This window comes from Pongo abelii, chromosome 1, assembly GCF_028885655.2.
Source record: "Pongo abelii isolate AG06213 chromosome 1, NHGRI_mPonAbe1-v2.0_pri, whole genome shotgun sequence".
NCBI classification, from domain to species: domain Eukaryota; kingdom Metazoa; phylum Chordata; class Mammalia; order Primates; family Hominidae; genus Pongo; species Pongo abelii.
Window position 1 is genome coordinate 115,234,097 of NC_071985.2, and position 22,668 is coordinate 115,256,764.

The 22,668-nt window shown below is 33.5% G+C and overlaps 1 protein-coding gene across 1 annotated transcript in view; it reads right to left on the reverse strand.

Moving 5' to 3' along the window:
• The window catches only part of MAN1A2 (mannosidase alpha class 1A member 2), a 167,766-nt gene that overhangs the window by 59,184 nt on the left and 85,914 nt on the right, over positions 1-22,668 (reverse strand). The window contains exons 7-8 of the mRNA XM_009245736.4: positions 15,764-15,887; positions 9,928-10,021 (exon numbers count right to left, since the gene is read on the reverse strand). Coding sequence (XP_009244011.1) covers positions 9,928-10,021; positions 15,764-15,887 — 218 coding nt within the window. The remainder of the gene's footprint in view (positions 1-9,927; positions 10,022-15,763; positions 15,888-22,668) is intronic.

The following is a 22,668-nucleotide window of genomic DNA, read 5'->3' on the forward strand; positions in this document are numbered from 1 at the left end:
CTAATTAAACTAAAGAGCTTCTGCACAGCAAAAGAAACTATCATCAGAGTGAACAGGCAACCTACAGAATGGGAGAAAATTTTTGCAATCTATCCATCTGACAAAGCGCTATATCCAGAATCTATAAGGAACTTAAATTTACAAGAAAAAAACAAACCCATCAACAAGTGGGCAAAGGATATGAACAGACACCTCTCAAAAGAAGACATTTATGCAGCCAACGAACATATGAAAAAAAGCTCATCATCACTGGTCACTAAAGAAATGCAAATCAAAACCACAAGGACATACCATCTCACACCAGTTAGGAAGACGACCATTAAAAAGTCAGGAAACAACAGATGCTGGAGAGGTTGTGGAAAAATAGGAATGCTTTTACATTGTTGGTGGAAGTGTAAATTAGTTCAACCATTGGGGAAGACAGTATGGTGATTCCTCAAGGATCTAGAACCAGAAACACCATCTGACCCAGCAATCCCATTACTGGGTACATACGCAAAGGATTATAAATCATTCTACTATAAAGACGCATGCACTCATATATTTACTGCAGCACTGTTCACAGTAGCAAAGACTTGGAACCAATCTAAATGCCCATCAATGATAGACTGGATAAAGAAAATGTGGCACATATATACCATGGAATACTATGCAGCCATAAAAAAGGATGAGTTCACGTCCTTTGCAGGGACATGGATGAAGCTAGAAACCATCATTCTCAGCAAACTAACACAGGAACAGAAAACCAAATACGGCATGTTCTCACTCCTAAGTGGGAGTTGAAAAATGAGAACACATGGACACAGGGAGGGGAACATCACACACTGGGGCCTGTCGTGGGGTGGGGAGCTAGGGGAGGAATACCACTAGGAGAAATACCTAACGTAGATGACAAGTTGATGGGGGCAGCAAACCACCATGGCACGTGTATACCTATGTAACAAACCATGTTCTGCACATGTACCTCACAACTTCAAGTATAATTTTTAAAAAAAGAAAATAAAATGAAATAAAATAGCTAAAATTAAAAGACTGATCATATCAAGTGTTGACAGGTATATGGAGAAACACTACTGATAGCAATGTAAAATGGTATATGTACTCTGGAAAACAACTTGGTAGTTCCTTAAAAAAGTTAAACATACACATCTACTATTTGATAAAAGCAGCCTATTCCTAAGTATTCCCCAAGAGAAATGAGAACATATGAAGGTGTGTAAGTCAGTGTTCATAGCAGCTTTATTTGTAATAGCCCCAAACCAGAAACAACCTAAATGTCCATCAACAGGAGAATGGATAAACAAACTATGGTATTCCATACAGTGGAATTCCACTCAGAACTACTGATATACACAACATAGATCAATCTCAAAATAATTATGCTGAAAGAAGCCACATAAAGAGTACAAATAAAGGATGCCATTTATCTAAGATTCTAGAAAAGGCAACCCAATCTTTAATGACAGAAAGCAGATCAGTAGTTGTTTTGGGGGAGGGGGAAGGGAGGAGGTTGAGAGAAGGAACATGAAAGGGTATGAGGAAAAGGGTGATAGATATGTTCGCTATTTTGTGATCATGATTTCCATAGGTGTACACCTATTTTAAAACACCAAATTTTACATTTTAAATATGTACAGTTTATTATATGTAAATTATATCTTAATAAAGCAGTTTTTCAAAAATAAACAAACAAAACCAAAGGATATTTGGAATTAGTCCAAATCTATCAGTAACCTCCACCAATTTAGTTGTTTTGACTCAGTTTTTTAAACACTGAGACTCTCAAACTGAAATTTTTAAAATCTATATAAATACTATTTTTACTAAAGATATATCTAAACTAAAATTGCCTAGGAACTTGAGAATAAAGAAATGGTCAAAAGAAGAGCTGGAGATGGATAGAGGGGTTACATAGAAGACTTAAGGAGAGTAAAGAATAGGAAAATAAATTGATCAAAGTAAAAAAAAAAAAAAACTCATGGAATACTGGTGATCCACATAAAACTGGAAATTGTACGTTTATAGTAACTTTAACCTGTACTGTTATTTTCACCAGCAATGCTTAGTTGACTCTGTATGTAAATGGGAAAAGTAGGTGGCTGGGTTGATACGAGTTTTGGGATTTGTTAGATAAAATAGAAAGAGAAAAGTATACATACATATATTCTCAAATAAGTTTGGATCCTATGCAGTCAGGTTGAATAGGAAAGGAAGCAACAGGTAATCCCACTTGTCCAACCATTCAAGACCCTTACTCCACTGTTCTCCTGTTGTACCCAGCCAGTTAAACATCAACTGTGGATCAGCCCAGCTGTCAGTCTGTTTTACTATTATCTCCAAATTTACCATTTTCACCATCAACATGAGCCTCAACACTGCCTGTCAACTTTTCTATAACTCCTTCATTAGTGTTCTTTCCTATTTCCTGAAGAAGATATTTGTTATTTGTCTTAAGTCCCCAACTGCTCTACCTTCTTCTCTGCTATCAGCAGTTAAATGCCTTCTAATTCACAGAGAAAATATGGACCACTCGGTGGAAGGAATCTATAAAACATGTCTTTCAATTTTCTGTACTTCCGCCTATCATGTGAGGTGACCAGGAAAGACTTCAGTGAAAAGGTAACTTTTGAGTAAAAAAACCTGAAGAAAGTGAGGGATTGAGCTATGTGAATATCTCTGGGAAAAATCATTCCAAGCAAATGGAGTAGTGGCTGCAATAGCTCTGTGGTGGAGAAGTGCCTAATGGATTCAACAAGTGACAGAAGGCCAATGTAGTTGGAGAAGAATAAATGAAGGAAAAGAGATAATAAGAGCCAGATCACAGGGCCCCAAAAGGACTTGGCTTTTACTCTGACATGAAAAGTAATGAAGAGTTGCATAAAATGGCATAATGTGACTTACTTTGTAAAAAATTACTGGCTTCTGTATTAGGAATAGACTGAAAGGGGCAGAGGCAGAAACAGAAAGGCCAATTAGGATGCTATTATAACAATCCAGGCAAGAGATGGTGACTTGGCTCAGGGTAGTGGCAGTTGAATTCTAGTCATATTTCAAAGGCAGACAGAACAGAATTTGCTGAGAAACTGGAGTGGGGTGTGAGATAAAGAAGTAAAGGGTGACAACAAGATTTATGGCATGAGCAAGAGTAGACCTGCCATTAACTGAAATGAGAAAGACTGGAGGAATAACAGGTTTTTAGGTGGATAGAATTATTATGAAGAGCTCATTTACAGATATATTAAGTTTCAGGTATCTATAAGATATTTAAGTAAAAATGTCAAGTAGATAATTGGATCTATGAACATAGAGGCAAGGACAAGGTGAGGACTAGAGTTCTAGATTTGAGAGATGCCAGCATGTAAATGGTATTTAAAACTATGACACTGGAGAGAAGAGAGAATGGAGGACTGACCTCTACAGCAGGGTTGTCCACCAATCTTTTGGCTTTCCTGGGCCACACTGGAAGCACTGTCTTGAACCACACATAAAATACACTAACACTAATGATAGCTGATGAGCTTTTTAAAAATTGTAAAAAAAAATCTCATGTTTTAAGAAAGTTTATCAATTCGTGTTGGGCTGCATTCAAAGCCATCCAGTGCCTTAGGTTGGGCAAGCTTGCTCTAGGGCATTCCAACACTAAGACGCTAGGAGTAAAGGAGAAAACTAATAATAAATAATAAAAAGACTGAGTGAAGCATGAAGCTAAGTAAGGCTATGAGAAAAGCAAAAGAATGTATTGTCCTAGAAACTAAAAGTGCTTTAAGAAAAAAGAAATTCTTACCATTATATTACATCACATCATATATTTGTTTATTTCATATCTCTCCAGCAGAATCTAAGTTCTCCAAGGGTATTAGGGACACTGTCTACTTGTTCACATCTATATACCCAGCATCTGGAACAGTGGTTGATATTTAGTATCAGTGAAATTAATGAATGCAAACATCCTGTAGAGAAAATATATTCCTATAATACTATCACACATAAAATTGATATTAATCTTTTAATGGGTATTTATATATATACCCTAATATTTTTCCTTTTCCCTAACAGGTGGTTGCAAGAAAGATTACTATATTTAAAGAGTTTATTTAACTTAGAATTTTCCTTTTCTGTTTTCATTGAATAGGTAGGAATTTATTGATAAGAGGACATAGAGAAGGCGGAAGGTATTCCAAATGGAAAAAGGTACAGTTAAAATGGGGAAACGAATATTTTAGAAATAGAACTGACAAGACTTAGTGAAGAATCAATGTAGGATACAAAGGAAAAGATAAAATCTATGATGACTACTACTCCCACAGACAGCCATCCTAGATCCAGATCCGTATATCAGCTTTCTAGTATGCCCTTCTGCTTTAAGCCTTTCCTTTTCCTAAGTTAGCCTATTTATTAATGTGTTTTATAGACAGTTTTAACAGAATAAAAGTAATCTTGTTCCTTCATTAGTTTTCTCAAAACCTGATCCGGTTTCTTGTCAGTATCTGAATATGACACCTTATGGTATATGCCTTGTTTAACTTTTAACAGAATATATATATTCACTGAGTGCAAAAGGAAGAATGTGAATTAGAAATGTTATAATAACAGATCATATTAAAACAAAATTAACCTTATTATTGAACAGAGAATATTACATTTTCTTGTCAATTATCTTCAATAAAAACAAAATATACAAACAAAAAAAAAAACCTTCTCAAGTGAGAATTCTGTCCATCTTGCTTTACAGACCATCTGAAATTACATTAAAGCAAAGGGATACCACTAAGGAACTTGAAGCTACTTCTCTTTCCTGTAGAGTATATGCCTACATGTCAAATTTGATAAACCATGTCACTCTAAGGTCCTTTTGATATTCAGAAATTGATTAACATATTATAAAATACTCCTAAATAGCAATGCTTCATATGATTTATTTCAACATGTTATACAGTTAATGGCAGGTTTCTAACAGAAGCTATTTCTTGAAGTCTTCTTATGGGAAATTCTAGAATAAAAACTAATTTGAAGCATTTTCAAATATATTATAAATATGATCCACATGAATTTTCTATTAAATAAGTACAATGAGAACAGATACAGAAAGATGCATAGAGAAGTTAAATAAATTATCTAAATTATTAAGCAAGACAATTCATTTTCTAACTCAAAGGGGAATAACATGTCCATTCTTGTTTTTTTCCACAATTATAAACTTAGTAATATAAAACAATGAATCAGTAATGACTGATTTCCTATATTTTCTTCACTTTAATCATTAAATGACATAGGCTAAGTATTGTGCTTAGAAAACTAGCAAAAAAAAAAAAAGTTTTAGAAAAGAAAAAAAAACTAGTAATTTGCCTTTAAATCTAGGTTTCTTGCTATATTCTTTTACATCTGTTGCCAAGTACTTTTCCTGAAGGTAATTACCAGTAATTATTCTCTGTGATTGCTATGTGCATGTCACAGACATTATCATTACTCTAATTATAATACAGTTAGCCAAAGCTGAATTGTTAAATTTCAGTTCAATTAAATGTTTGTTTTGCAGACTATTTATAAATATGACAGATGTATATAGCTCAAAGATAATAATAAAATTTGATATACTTTTCAGAGGCTGATATAAAATATACAAAAACATTAAAAGGAACAAATTGGACAATTTTGTAAGGACTACAGCTGCTAAAAGGATATGAGGGCAGCTCGCTAGGATTTTAAAGATCTGCCAAAATAACCAGTGAATAGCTCTTTCTATAACATCGAAATTAAAAACTGCCGAGAGTGAATATATTATAAAGTAATTTGAATTTATTTTGTGAGGAAAAAACAGAGGAATAAAAGTTATCTTTTTTGTTGTAAATTTTATTGTGATGAAATGTATATAACACAAAAGTTGCCATTTTAACTATTTTGAAAGTGTACTATTCAGCAGCATTAATTATATTCACAGTGCTGTAAAACCATCACCACTACCTATTTCCAAAAATTTTCATTACTGCAAATAGAAACTCTAGCAATAACTCTCCATTTTCTTCTCCACTTTCTTCTCATTCAAAGCTTCTGGTCAACTCTACTCTACTTTCTGTCTCTATGAATTTGACAACTGTAGATATTTGATATAAGCGGAATCATACAATATTTGTCCTTTTGTGACTAGCTTTTGTTGATTAGCATAATGTTTTCAAGGTTTGTTTATATTATAACATGTATCAGAACTCCATTCCTTTTTATGGCTTAGTAATAGTCCATTGTATGTTTATACTCACATATTGTTTACCCGTTCATCTGTTGGACATTTGAGTTACTTTCTCCTTTTGGATATCATAAATAATGTAACGAACACTGGGCTACAAGTATCTGTTTGAGTCTCTGTTTTCAAATCTTCTGGGTATATACAGAGGAGATGAAGTGCTCGGTCATACGGTAATTCTATGTTTAACTTTTTAAGGAACTGCTAGGTTTTCACAGCAGCTACACCATTTTACATTCCTACTAGCAGTGTACAAGGGTTCCAATTTCTCCACATCCTTGCCAATGCTTATTTTTCATCCTTTTGATTACAGTCTTCCTAGTAGCTGTGAAGTGGTTGGTAACTCAGTGAGTTTATTTGTATTTTAATGTTAACCATCTTTTTCATGTACTTATTTTCCATTTGCATATCTTCTTTGCAGAAATGACTATTCAAGTCCTCACCCATTATTTAATTTGGTAGTTCGCCTTCTGTTGTTGAGTTGTAGGTAGTTTGCCTTGTTATTGAGTTGTAGGAGTTCTTTATATATTCTGTGTATAGACCCTTATAAGACATGTGATTTGCAAATATTTTCTCTCATTCTGTGGGTCGTCTTTCTTTCTCATAGACAGTATCCTTTGATGTACAAAAATTTTCAATTTTAATCAAATCCAATTTATCTTTTATTTTTGTATTGTTACCTGTGCCTTTGGTGTCATATTGAAGAATCCAGTGTCAAATCAAAGGTCATGAAGATTTGCCCCTATGTTTTCTTCTAAGAGTTTTACAGTTTTGGTTCTCAAATTTAGAGTCTTTGATCTGTTTTGAGTTAATTTTTGTAGATAATATAGAGTAAGGGTTCAACTTCATTATTTTTCACGTGGCTATCCAGTTTTCTCAACACAACGTTGAAGAGAAACAGTTTCGTTTTTTGGATTTGGTTTTCTTTTGTTTTGTTTTTTGAGAGAGGGTCTCGCTCTGTCACCCAGGCTGGAGTGCAGTGGCGCGTGGCGCAATCTCGGCTCACTGCAACCTCCAACTCCTGGGTTCAAGTGACTCTCCTGCCTCCATGTCATCAATGCTCTACTTTTGATCATTTTAAGGCTGGCAATTCTCAAACTGTGATTTACTTTTTTGAGTATCCTTATACTGGCATGGAAAATGGGATTCTCTTTTTATTTAAAAATGTTTTTAACTAACATCAAAAGTAATAGATGTTCCTAATCAAATCTGGATAGTAACAGTAAATGAAAAGGAGAAAATAAAAACACAAATTCAGAGAAAACCACACATAACACTTTGGTTTCTATTTCTATAGTGTTTCCTCTCCTTTTCTAAATATCTTTCTAGATATGTCATATTTATCTATGTCAGGTATTCTAAAATATAACTTTTAATGGCTGCATAGTATACTATATCTGGACAGGCCAAAATGTATTTAACCAAATCCCTATTACAAGACGTTTAAAAACTGCCCTGTCCAATGTAGAAGCACTAGCTACAAGTAGCTAATTAAATGTAAGTTAATTAAATTAAAATTTAATATGTAATTCCACAACCATACTAGCAACATTTCAAGTGCTCAATGGTCACATGTGGCTAGTGACTACTGTATTGGATAATACAGATAATAGAATCTTTTCCTCATTACAGAAAGTTCTGTTCAACAGAACTGCTTTAGATTGCTTCCAAATTATCCCTATTATAAACAACCCCAAGATTATTGTAAATAAACTTTAATATATAGCTCTGAAAATTTATCTGGAATAAATTGCTGAAAACGAGTTGCTGGCTCAAAAAGCATACAAATATATACACTCTGGAGAGTGGGTACAGGAAGATGTTACCCCCATGCTGTTCTCTTGATAGTGAGTGAGTTCTCACAAGATCTGATGGTTTTATAAGGGGCTTCTCCCCGCCTTGCTTGGCACTTCTCCTTCCTGCCACCATGTGAAGAAGGATGTGTTTGCTTCCCCTTCTGCCACGATTGTAAGTTTCCTGAGGCTTCCCCAGCCCTGTGGAACTGTGAGTCAATTAAACCTCTATCCTTTATAAATTACCCAGTCTCAGGCAGTTCTTTATAGCAGCACGAGAACAGACTAATACAGAGGTTAACAATAATATACAGGAAAACTGACATCTTTTTTTGTAGTTTCTGTTTTACGTGACATGCTTAGAAAAGGCTTTCCTGATTATATATTCAACTCTTTTTTTAGTACTTTTATGATTTCATCTTTTACATTTAAATAGTAATACCATATAGAATATACACTGGCATATAGTCTAAGACAGGAACTGAGCATAATTTTTCATATATATTATTATATCATTATATTATCATAATATTCTCAAATCTCAATACAACTCACAGGGGTAAAGATTTATGATAGAATTCATCCAAATTACTAAGTAGACATCCAATCCAGTCACTCTTATCTGAAACAAGAAAACTACGTTTTTACATTTTAGAAATGCAGCTCTCAGGGTTTTGTTTTTCCAGAAAATATCATTCCCACTCAGTCTAGGCATTAGAGCTTTCATCTTCTTCAAAATAAAGAGAAAAATGAGTCATATGTAAATAATTTCAGGAAACAGGAAAAGTAAGTATAAAAAGAGTCAAAGAAGATTGACATCTATTCCCAGATCCATGAAAGACATAATTATATGGACCTATCTGCTTTCCTTTCATAAAATAAAAGACAATTTTCTAGAAAGGAACAAAAAGACAATTCCAGGGCAAATGTTTTCCTATTCTTGGTACTCACACCAGCTTATTTTCTTACTGGCAGAATCAGCAGTGTTTTCAATACTAAAATTAAATGATCGTTACTTTTGTCTCTTATTTACTACTTACGATTTTATTAGTCTCAAAAATAACTGAATCATGTTTTATTAGCGGCAAAGTTGCAATCTCTATTATTTGTTTTTGTTTTCCTAACTTTTAAAAGAGAATAGCATCGATAAACCTACAATTACTAAAATTCTGTAAGTTCCACATTTCCACATAAATATTAGTTGTTACTTTTAAAAATCAATTCCTTCAAAAATAAATGAGCTCTAATAAGAAAAATTACCCTCTCCCTAAACAAAATACTTTCCCCTCAGGCAGAAGGAATCATTTTTACCACAGTTTCATATAACAATTGGTTCCTTCCTGTACAGTAACATTTATGTGTCAGCCTATCCTGCCAGCCTGTGAATTCAGGCCAAGCCCTATGTTCTTTCTCCATCTCAATCTCTTCTAAGAACTTAGCACAGAGACTGGTAAATAATGAAGGCCAGGATGCCCTCTTCTAAAATGAATGAATAGACATGGCTTATCCAAGAACAACTGCCCCCCTTCTAGTAAATACTCGTTTGTTTTTTATACTCCTCCTCTACCTCCCTCTCCTAAGCAGTGCTTTTATTTACATGAAGATATAATTTATTAATAAGAGTTTTCAAGTACAACCTTCAAACTGCCACACTATATTTTAGCAATACAGGAAATAAAATACTCTTAGAAGACATGTTATTAACATTTCCATTTTATAAGTGGGAAAACTGAAGCTAAGAGAGATCCGAAACATGCCTAAGAACAGCACCAGCAGACCACAAGGTTAGACACTGAGGGTTTCTAACTCCACGTAGTGTACTTTTTACAACATCAAGCAAAGAGTTTTCAGACAAATAATTTTTTAAGAAAGCCTCAGGTATACTAGAATACTTACACTGACCCCAGCGCCCTGTTCTGGGGTTCAAATAATTTGGATAAAGACCATTTGGACGATCCATTTTCTGAAGTAGTTTCCGAATGTGCATAACCTGAGTAAAATAAAATTAAGAATGCAATTAATAAAAATAAGTGTCATCAAGGCTTGGTTTTAATGTAGGCTTTGTGTTTTTTCTTACTCAGAATCTACATCTATTCCCTGCCTTTGTGTGTGTGTTGGAGGGGTGGGGGGAAGTCAGGAACGCCTTCTATTTCTTAAATGACTCATTTTTATAAGATGATATGTGTTCATTATTTTAAAATCAAGCAATTAATAAAAATAATACAGAGAAAACAGCACAGATAGAAACCATTTTAAATCTCAACATGCTACTACCTAGAAATACCATCTGAAACATCAGTTATTTTAAACATCATTCCAGACACAGTCAACACATATATATTCAAATATAAGAACAGAAATAACTTCACAGGAATTGAATCATAAAATGCCATTGTATTTTGAAAAGTATTAATTTGAATTGAACAGATCAAAAAGTAAATGAAGTAAAACAAACTGCTGAACTTTAAATATTGTTCCCACAATAGATAGCTTTAAGTTCTTGAAATTCCAAATTTTAAAATATCTCCCTGAAGGTAAGGGGGAAAGAAAAATCATGAAATATATTAAGAAGCTGGAGACTTTCCTAGGGATTTATTTTGATTCAACTCTAGATTGGGTGAACTTTGTAAGTGCTTTTAAGGGGGCCCCTGGAGGTGGGAGGAGGTGTTATGTTCCTTGTAGGTACTCTTATTTGTTTGAGAATATTGTCATTACATTTGATGAATAACCTGGCTGGTATAAATGACTTGGGAAAACTTTCTTTTTCAGAGGACCTGATATATACTTCACTTTTCTGAACTTGAGTACAATATTAATTCTTCTGCCACAAGGTTTCCCATCGTCATTCATTTGGCTGGATTTTGTCTTTAAGTAGTTTTAGGAATGGACTCAGGGATGCTGTCTATATTCCCTGTGTTCTTTCACATTTGAGACCAACACTATGTATAACAATCTCAATCTGAAAAATTCCATAGACCACTTTTTAGATAGTTCTGAATGATGTTATAAAAGGTGAGAAAATTAACTCTTCTGTCATCCAAAAACTGTATACTATTCAATTATTTCTTCCTTATCTATCATTTTCTTTCTGTCTCCTTTTATTTCCACACATTTACTAGCTTTTCTCAATTTTGTCTTCTAAGCTCCTTACATTTTGAACACTGTTTTTCTTTGTATTGTTTCCATTTTGGCCTTCATTTTGTTGATAACTATTTCTTCTTATACTTTGTTACTGATATCACATCTTATTGTCTCTGAGCTCTTGTATCTCTGTTTATATACTTGTTCTACAGAGATGAAGGCTTTATTATGTTTTCTCTCATGGTGATATTTGCTTGGAATTTTCAATTGCTCTTTTACGTATTTTGTGCCCACAATTTTCCCTCCTTTTCCTTTTTTCTGGTAATACCTTTGTATAAATTCGGTACCTGTTCTTTTTTAACAAATTACTCATACTATTTTCCTGAATGAAAGTTTTGACATAAAACACAAGGTAAGAGTCCAGACATAAATATGTTTTTTTTAGACTTTGCTTCTCCCCAGCCACTTGAGATTGGAAATGCAGCACTGCTCACAATAGTGAATCTGTCATTCATTCCCTTCCCTCACCAAAGTCTGCAGGCGCAAACAGCTTGTCTGTGAGAATCCTTACTCAATTCTGTTTTTCCAGCTTCTCAACACATTATATCTAGTAAGGTGCAAAGAAGTACTCACCATTAGCCTGTGATCCTGTTCTCATTGCTGCTCATGAGAATTTGAGTTTTGTATGTCAAGTTACAACATTTAATTTAGAGAACTGTGCTCTACTGGCTTTGTATTTTTCAGTCTGCAGACCCAAACATCCTCTCTTCCGTTTATACCAAACCTCTCTCTGATCTTTACTGCTTATATGCCTACTTTTCTTCCTATTTGGTGTTACGAAGTATCAAGTATCCCTTAATTTTGTTAGAAACGGAATTTGCAGTGTTCTGTTTCTTTTTTTTTTTTTTTTTTTTTTTTTGACAGCGTCTTGCTCTGTCACCCAGGCTGGAATGCAATGGCTCGATCTCAGTTCATTGCAACCTCCGCTTCCCAGGCTTGAGTGATCCTCCTACCTCACTCAGCCTCCCGAGTAGCTGGGGAGTACAGGCACGCCCCACCACACATGGCTAATTTTTGGTAGAGAAGTGGTTTCACCATGTTGCCCAGGCTTGTCTCAAATTCCTGAGCTCAAGCAATCCACCCACCTCGGCCTCCCAAAGTGCTGGGACTACAGGTGTGAACCACTGTGCCCAGCAGTTTTTCTTCTTCTTACAGCTTTTAGGTTAATTCCTATGATTTAGCTCTTCTACTTAGGAAGGCCCATACATTAAATTATGTTTATTTTACAAATTTATTATCTTTTTAATCTCTGCTTTTCCTTTGTTTTGACTATGACTATCTCTTGCTTTTATTCCATGTAAGTAATTCAGTTTTTAACTATGTGCAACGAGTTCTTTGTTGTTTTCCATTAGCTATGAGGATACATCATTTTAGGTCTCAGCTTGTTTCTTTAGCTCCACAATATTTTTGTATCACTTTATTGTTTTATTTTGGTTCTGAGTTCTAACTCTGTTAAATTTAATTTCTATTATAGTATGAATTACTCATGGTGACTTTTTTTTTTACTGTTTTTAAAATTTGAAACTGGATTCTTTATCAGTCTTTTACATGCTATATACCACTCTGCTTTTGTTTCTAGCAGTATGTTTGCACAATTGCCATGCTTTCTGTTTTATCTTGTTCACATTTACCAGGGTCAGTTCTGACCTGAACTTTTGTTGATTTCTCCTTGAGTTCCTCGTGTGTGTGTGTGTATGTGTGTGTTTCTCCCTTCCTGGATACAATTTGAGAGCTGGAATACTAGTATACTTCTACTTGATCACTTGAAGCCTATGTGTTCAAGAAGGATGAGAGGTGAGAACTCTGCTGGAGCTGTAGGCAATTACATATTTGACGCTCTGGGCACTGGTCTCCCTGGCAAGACAGATAGGGAATACAAGGAGTTGGTTGACTCTCTTTTCCCAGAAAGGTTTCAGGATAGGGTAGGAAGCAGACTTATGTCTCATTCCAGAAATCAGAAATCTTTTTGTTTTTGTTTTTTTATTTTGGTTATCAAATACGACATGAAGTTACATCTTTTCCTTCTTTTATTGCCTTTGATGAATTTTTACTCTTTAATATTTTTATTAATATAATTGATATAAAAATTAATTTTTATTAGTATAATTAATATAAAAATATTTAATTTTTATTATTTATTTAGTCAGGACAGGGAAAATTCTGTCATCTAGTTCCATTTTCCTGGAAATTCTTCTCTGTTGATGAAGTACTTCATACACAGAAAGGAATATACATATATATCTCAACTCTACTCACATCTCAATTTAAGAAATACAACACTACGAACACCTTTGATGGTCTGTTTACCACTGCCCATTCACATACTACTGCCTATATCCCAGATGTATCTGTAGTCTTGAGTTTCATATTTGTCATTATCTTGACTTTGTGAAAGCAAATTATACGAATTGGGTCATTCTTGTCATACCCAACTAAATCAGAGTCAAGGGGCCCAGCAGAAAATCACCTGAGGCACATAACACCAGCTCCAAAAATTACGTTTTCCACAAGCTCAGCTGCTATAACCCTAAGACTATAGTTTTATCTACTGCCATCACCAATCAGAGCCAGACAGCTTCTAGAAGCTTTACTCGTGTCAACATATTTCCTTTCAAAACTATACATAACATTTCTCTAAACTTCCAACCTTCTCTTTGTTCTCCGGATGTACTGAGGACCAACCACCCTACTCTGTGTGTATGCCCTGAATTGGAGTTCTGTGCTTCCAAATAAAACATTTAATTTAGAGATTCATCTCTATATATTATTTTTACTTCAACAATTTATCAAAACCATTTTGAATCCCCAACCAATATACTGTTCAGCTTTGTTTTGAACTTTATAAAAATTGTATCATATTCTTTTAACTAACAGATACAAACATAATTCATTTTTTACTACTATTTTGTATTTTATTATATAAATTGCCAATATAAACAATGCTTCTATGTATATAATGTAAATGTACATACCAAATAATGGAATTGCTGGGTTATAGGGTATTTTTACTAGGTAATATTTTTTGTTTCCCATTGCAAAAATCCTTCTTTACCCCCAAGGGCATATATTTTTTATTCTCAAAGTGTCAGGGTTTTATATTTTAAAGTTAAGCCTTTAATATTCCTGGAATTAACTATTATAATCCACAGTGCGACACTTGTTAAAACAAGTTTCTACATATATGTAGGTCTGTTTAAGAGCTATCTATTCTGTTTGTCAGTCTGTTTGTCCCTATTAACAAATACTATACTGTCAATGTTGATAACTGGGCAATTCAAATCCAGCCAGTGTGTTTTTCCTCACAAGTGTCTAGAATGTTTCTTTACTGTATAAATTCTAGAAGTGTCTTTTCGAGTTCCATTGGGAGGAAAAAGGCCATTAGAGATTTTACTGGCACTGAATTTATGCTACACATCAATTTGGGGATGACTGAAATTTTTATGATATTGTTTACTTATACATAAATATGATATCTCTCCATTTATTTATATCCTCTTCAATATCATTTAATAAAGTTTTGTATTTTTAAATTTTTATTTTTAATTTTTATGGATATGAAAGAGTTGTATATATTTTGATACTAGCATATAATGTGTAATGATAAAACTTGAGTAACTGAAACATCCATCACTTCAAACATTTATCATTTCTTCTGTTGGAAACATTCTACATCTTCTCTTCTAGCTATTTTGAAATATACAACAAATCATTGTTATAGTCACTCTATTGTGCTACCTTATTCATTCTATGTAACCGTACTTTTGTACCCACTAACCAACCCCTTTTTATCCTTCTCTCCTCACTACCCTTCCAAGCCTCTGATAACCACCATTCTATTCTCTACCTCCGTGAGATCAATTTATTTTAGCTCCCACATATGAATGAGAACACATAATACGTGTCTTTCTAAGCTTGGCTTATTTCACTTAACATAACGTCCTCCAGCAGTTCCACCCATATTGCTGCAAATGAAAGGATTTCATTCTTTTCCATGGCTGAGTAAAAATTTGAACTTTATCTTTTGTTAGATTTATTTGTAGGAAACATATATACTTTTGTTCTATTACGTAAGATATCTTTTTGCAAAATGACATTTTCTTGCCTTTTGTAGCTGGTGTAGAGAAATGCTACTGATTTTTAACATCCATATTGATCATCTATTTAAAAAACATATTAAACTCTTATTTCTAGTAATTTAAATATAGACTGTCTTAATATCTTAGGTCAATAATCACGTAATCTGTGAATAACTACTGTTTTCTTTCTTCCTTTTCAATTCTTAAACATCTGGTTATTTTGTTTTTCTTGTCTTACCAGGCTGGGTAGGTACTGCAGCACAATGCTGCATAAAAATAGCAATGAAATTTTTGAAAAATGTAATAGTGGTTATAACTTCTCAAATAACAATACATATTTTAAATATGTTCTAAATAGAAAGGACATTTCTTTGAGTAACTTCAAAAGAAAAAATAAAGGCTACAGCCCTAATAAACATGTATCTAGAAAGGCAAACCTTTTAAGCATTAATCAAATCTTTGGGCCAATCTTAAAGGACTCTTTATAACAAAGAATAGAAGGCAAGAAAACAAACCTTTTTGTAGTAAGTCAGGTCCCCTGTCAAGTAGCTGAGGTGGATGAACTCCATATGTAGTGTACCAAATTCAGCCAGAATGCTGCTACCTGCAGATGCCCAGCCCCAGTTTCGCCCTACTCCACTGAATGAAAAGGAAAAGTAAAAGGAGACAGGATTGGGAAAAGACCAAAACATTTGTTTAATGAATATGTAAATTTTAAATAGATCTCTTATAAATTATTATATCTGACACAATAGCTTATTTATATCTAAAATTGTATTAAAAATTTAAATAGGTAATAAATCCATGTTCTAAAAATTAAAACAGTAGTTTTTAAATCCAGTAAATACATTTCACCCATTCTCATCTCCATTCACCTCATCAGGCTCCACAGAAAATCACTTTCATTCGTTTCTTACATATTACTACAGAATGTTTTATGCAAATGTAGGCAATCCAAATATATATTCTCATTGTCCTCCTTTCTTAAACAAAACATAGCAAGTTGGTGGTCTTTCCATATCAGTTCACAAACAGCTTTCTCAGTTTTTTTTTTTTACAGTTGTACAGAATTCCATAATATTAATGATTCTCAAGTGGAATGCCCCACCCTAGAGGCACATGAAAATGTGTGGGAGCATTTTGAGTTGTCTCAAAACTTGAATGTGCAACCTCCACTTATTGTGCCAGGTCCAAAGTTACAAACTGCTCTGTAGTGAATGATCGGGACAGTATCATACAATAAAGAACTGGCTTGCACCAAATGATGATAGTGCCTGTGTGAAAATTAATATATTACATAAATATACACAACTTAATAAATTCCCTATTGATGGTCCCTTGGGCTATTTCCAATATTTTGTTATCATGAACATTTTTCAGTGAATAATCTCATAAACATTTCATTTGTGCAGATATAATCTCTAGAATATGCTCTTGCATTTTCTTTTTTTAATCTGTCTAGTAATTTTTTATCTGAAGCCAGACTACATAAATGAAAAATTGTAGAGGCTTTGAATGACATTATCTTCTAAAAAGGTTAAATTTCTTCTGAACACAGACTGAGTAAACGCAGATTACATTGTGTTTTAGGTTTTGTTAAAAATAGTCCATTTCCATTTTTACCCCAACTTCCAGAAATGGCCCTGGGAATTTCAGCTGGAAGCCAGGGGTATTTACCAAGGGCACCTAAGCAGCCTAACCTCTGTTTCCCCACTAGCATGTGGCTGTTAAATTTTGTCCTTAGCCCTTTAATTTCTTCTGCTATTTTCTGCTGGGTTTCTTTGAGTCTTGCTTGCGCCATATATGTAGTTATGGAATCACCAATGACTTGAGGGAAATTTGTCCATAAATTTTGGGCTTTTCCTCTGCAATTTCTTTCTATATGAGATTTTGTCCCTATGTTTCAGTCATTTTAGCAGCTCTGGGGCCTTACCATTGTCTCCTCTGCCCGAAATGACTGCCACTTTAGATATGGCCTCTATTGCTCTGAACATGATTTAGAACATATCCTCAGGGAAAAAGCCAATGTTTATATGGCGATGACCTTAGGATCATAGCCCCTCAAGTTCTACCTGAGTTAACTGCATTTCAGTGTCTTCAAACCATTTGGTTTTATATATTTTGTCTAGCTTTCATGACTGCTTTTGGTAGAAGGGTAGTCTGATAAAAGGTATTTCATTGTTGGAACTGGAAGTCTAGATGATTCAAGCAGCAGAGTTCCTGGATTATTCCTACAAGAACTCTAGACCATTCTCTAGGATCTTGTCTTATTTTTTGGGAGAAGTATAAATATAAATATTTTTGCCAGGCGCGGTGGCTCACGCCAGTAATCCCAGCACTTCAGGAGGCCGAGGCGGGCAGATTACCTGAGGTTAGGAGTTCAAGACCAGCCTGGCTAACATGGTGAAACCCCATTTCTACTAAAAATACAAAAACTTAGCCAGACATGGTGGCAGGCACTGTAATCCCAGCTACTCAGGAGGCTGAGGCAGGAGAATCGCTTAAACCCAGAAGGCGGAGGTGGCAGTGAACCAAGATTGTGCCATTGCATTCTAGTTTGGGCAACAAGAGCGAAACTCTGTCTCAAAAAAAAAAAATATATATATATATATATATATATAAAAAAATATTTCTCATCTTATATTCACTTGTATTCTGTCAATTCAATATGTTATTTTTATTTGTGTTTAGAGAACATTAAAATAGATGTAAGAACATATCACAACCTTGCTTAAAGTTCCTTCATTGTTTGGTGCTATTTTTAAACTGTCTGAAAATATGGAAGGCAAATACCACTAGGATATTTTATAGCTAGAAGTGAGAATCAGAGAATAAATATGGATATAGTAACTACATAAGACAGTAATTCATTTCACAAATATAAGTGTTTACTATGCTGTGAGAGAGTGGTGAATCTGACATATACTATTCCTGCTCCTACAATAAATAAGATCATTTTAAATAGTGATAGTTGCTGTGAAGAAAATTAAAAAGGAAAAATAGAATGTTGAGTACTAGGGATAGAAAGTGAGTTAGAAAAAAAGGCTTTTTACATATTATGTTCAGAGAAAATGTTTCTAAAATGATATGATTTGAACTGAGACCTGAATGATGAGGAGCCACTAATGAAAAGATCTGAAAGAACAGAATTCCCAGTAAGGGAAACAGCAAATGTAATGGCCTTGAGGGAAAGGAAGGAGGATAGTTTGGCTAGAGTTCAGAAAGTAAGGGGAAGTGAATGACACAGGATGAGGTTAAAAAGCAACGTATAATCTGGACTATGAAATAATTTTGTAGGCCATGGTAAAATTTTAGTCTTTAAGTGTGATGGAAAGTCATGAATAACTTTAAGGATTATAACATGATACTTAAGGAATAAAGCATACCATTTAGAAAGATTACCTAGGTTTCAGCATAGTGGATGAATTATAGTGTGGTCAAGTATAAAAACAAAACTTAGGAAGTCCAATAGTTTGCCATTCTCTATAAAAAGAACATCTCGCCAAAAGTCAAAAAGGAACACTTTTCAAAATACTAAATTCTAAATAAGGTTTTAAAATTTTTTACATAGTGTCACAGGAAGAATCTAAAATACTAAATTTGATACTTACATATATCCTAGCAACTCAGAAAAATAAGAAAATCCCTAAGAACAAGATATAACACTGCTGAGGACAAAATTTCCAACTATAAAATGATGATGAGCTGCCAAAAAATAACCGGATCATCATTTCATGCAAATGTTATTTTTTTTTCAACTGATCAAAATAAAAGGTCTGGATACTAAAATTTACGTATATACTCAGAGAACCTGAGTAACAAAAAATTTGCAATGCATACCAAAAAACAAAAACAAGCAAGCAAAACGTATGTTTCTCTTACCTGACCACCAGCAAAAGGAAAGATTCTAAAAATGTTTGGTAAACTCTTGACAGTAAATCACCCTAAGTGGTCTACAATCATATTAAATTGTTTTGATAATGAGTCTTCTATATTTTGGTTTGCATTTTGTTCAAAGTCAGTTGAATATATTTAATCAATGTATTGAAAGAATGGAGTAAAGCTTTCAGTAAACTACAATTATTAGAAACAAAGCTTGCAAACACGCTGATATTGAAATGCATTCCAACAAAAGCAGAGAATGAATAAAGAAATTAAAGCACTCAATGTGTAAGCTTAAGTTGAAGTATCTTCATTTGTAGGAATAATGGTTTGATGGAGCTCCTATTTTCAATTAGATTTATTTATATTGTATACTTCAATGGAATGAAATTGAGAAGCCCTATGATTCTGTATCATCTAAACTGGATGATTATTTAAAATAATTACAAATAAAAGTCAATGTAAAAATATCTCAGATTTGTGGAAGGTATTCCGAATGAAAGCAAAAGAATGGGATTTGTAAAAATATCTGGTCTGATATATTTAAACATTTTAATATGCAAAAATTTAGAATTGAGAATATCCTAAAATTAAGCAGAATTTGCTCTGAACAACTGTAGGGAGAATACCTTCTCTAATAAAAGCATACAAGAGTCAACTGAAAGTGCCAATAATTTCAAATTTAGATAAATATACAAGAATGTATGTTTTTAATAATTTCCTTTTAGAAAATAGGTTTATAGCAGAATTATTTTACAGGATACCCAATAAAATAAAACTAATTTGTCAGTGATTAAATACTCAGAAAATTAAATAGTTTTAATTATTTCAGCTCCCCCATTCATTCTTAAATTGTACTCTTATGAATAACACACTATATGGTCATTCTCATTATATGATGCCATAATCTGGCTTATAAAATATTTTTAATATAATGTAAATATTTTATCTATGATATCATTTATGTGGCAACATATTGTTTTACCTTATGGACTACCAAATTTGCTTAACAAATGACCTTACTCTTCAACGTTCAACCTGTACTTATGATTTTGTGAAATACACCGTGATAAACATAATTTTGTAGATGTCTTCCTTAGTCCATACATCCAATTTCTTCGGGTACATTAACAAAGGCTGAATTGCTGGGTCAAAATAAACAAGCTTTAAGGGCTTTTGACAGATAATACACTAGTCTACAAGTAAAGCTGAAATGTAAGAATGGCTTTCTTCTCACCTTTTTATTATAGCAGATGCTTTAAAAATTTTTTAAGTAAAAACTTCCTTGTTTGACAGCAGATGAATATAACAGCTTTAATTTTTATTTTAAAATGAAGTCTGATTTTTGTTACATTTTCATTTAATTTGAGGGGATATGTAATATACTTATGATTTAAAATTTAAATGGCACTGAAAAAGCATAAAGTAAAAAAAAAAAGTATCTCTCTAAGCCCTCTACCTCTTCCGATCACTCTCAGTACCAAAGCAATCTGTTAACACATTCTCATCTATCCTTTTGGAAAGCTGCATAAGCATAATTTGAGTTGTCTATTACATTTTAAATACTCATTGGTCTCTTCTAATTTTAATTCTGTATTTTTACAAACTTTTTTCTAAATATGCTTTCAAAGTTAAGATGGTCCTTCAATTATAAGGTAATGTTATTTTTTGTTATTACACAGCCCCTCAGCCAAGCGTAGGATCTGGTTTATTTTTCTTTTTAAGTATATATTGACATATAATTTACATACAAAAATGCATCCTTTCGGGTACACCATTCAATGGGTTATGACAAATGAAAACAAAGACTGGTATACAAACCAAGTCAATCCTTCCAAAACATGTCCTTATCCCTTTTTCAATCAACACACACACTTCCTCCACCAAGTCTCAAACAACTCTCAATTTGCTTCCTCTCAATACTGATTAGTCTTGCATGTTCTAGAATTTCATATAAACATCATACAGTATATGCTCCTGTGTTTGGCTCTTTCACTCAACATGTCTTTGAGATTCACCCATATTGCTGTGTGTCTCAGCAGTTAGATTCTTTTTATGGCTAAGTGGTATTCCACTGGATGAATATGACAACTATTTACCTATATCCTGTTGATATGATAAACATTTGAAAAACAGTCAAACTGTTTTCCAAAGTGTCTCTACCATTTTACATCCTACCAACCTAAGTTTACTATCTTGCCTTTTCATTGTCTATTTTTCCCATTAGTTGTTTCGTTCTCTATTCCTGCCTTCATTTGGATTGAGTAGCTTTTAGTATTCCATTTTCTTTACCGGCTTATTTTTTTATGACTGCTCTAGGCATTACAACATAAACCATTAACCTTCCCACAGTAGACCTTTATATATTATACCACTTCACATATAATGTAAGGGCTTCACATCTCCATATTATCCTCTGTGCTATTGTGGTAACAAATTTTTCTTCTATGTATATTATAGGCGCCACTATGCGAGTTATTATTTTTGCTTTAAACGAAGACCAAAACAGAAAAAATAAGCCTTTTATATTTATTCAAATATTTACTGCTTCCAGTGCCCTTACCTTCTTTGTGTAAATCTGTTTTTCCATCTGGTGTCATTAGAAAGTTCCTTAAAATTTCTAAAAATACAGGTCTGTTGGCAATAAATTCTCTAAGCTTTTGTTTGCCTGAAAATGTCTTAATTTCACCTTTGTTTTTAAAGAATATTTTCAGTGGCTATAGAATTCGAGACCGACTTTTTTCTTTCAACACTTTCAAGATGCATTCAATTGTTTTCTGGATTGTATTGCTTATGATAAGAAGGAAGTATTTCTATTTTGGTTCCCCAACGTAAATGTCTTTCTTCTCTGGCTGTTTAACTTTTCTTTTTCTAGTCACAGATTTTCAGACATCATGTTTCTTTATATTTATCCTGCTGGGTTCCATCAAATGTTGGAATCTGTGAATTTACAGCTGTTTAACAAATCTGAAAAATTTCTAGACATTACTTCTTTAAAAACAGGCATATCTCAGAGATATTATGGGCCTGGTTACAGACTACCTCCATAAAGCAAATATTGCAACAAAATGAGTCACACAAACTTTTTTGTATCCCAGTATATATAAAAGTTATATTTACATTATACTGTAGCCTTTTAAATCTGCAACAGCATTATGTGGAAATAATGTTCATATCTTAATTTGAAAAATACTTTATTGCTAAAAATGCAAATGATCATCTGAGGCTTTCAGCACGTCATACTCTTTTTTGATGGTAGAGGGTCTTGCCTTGATGATGATGGTTGCTGACTGATCAGGGTGGTGGCTGCTGAAGGCTGGGGAGGCTGGGGCAATTTCTTAAAATGAGACAACAATAAAGTCTGCTGTATTGATTGATTCTTCCTATTTGATTTCTCTGTAGGATGAAAGATCTCTCTGTAGCATGTGATGCTGTTTGATAGCATTTTGTCCACAGCAAAAATTCTTTCAAACTTGGAGGCCACTCTCATATCCTGACACTGCTGCATCAACTAAGTTTACGTAGTATTCTAAATCCT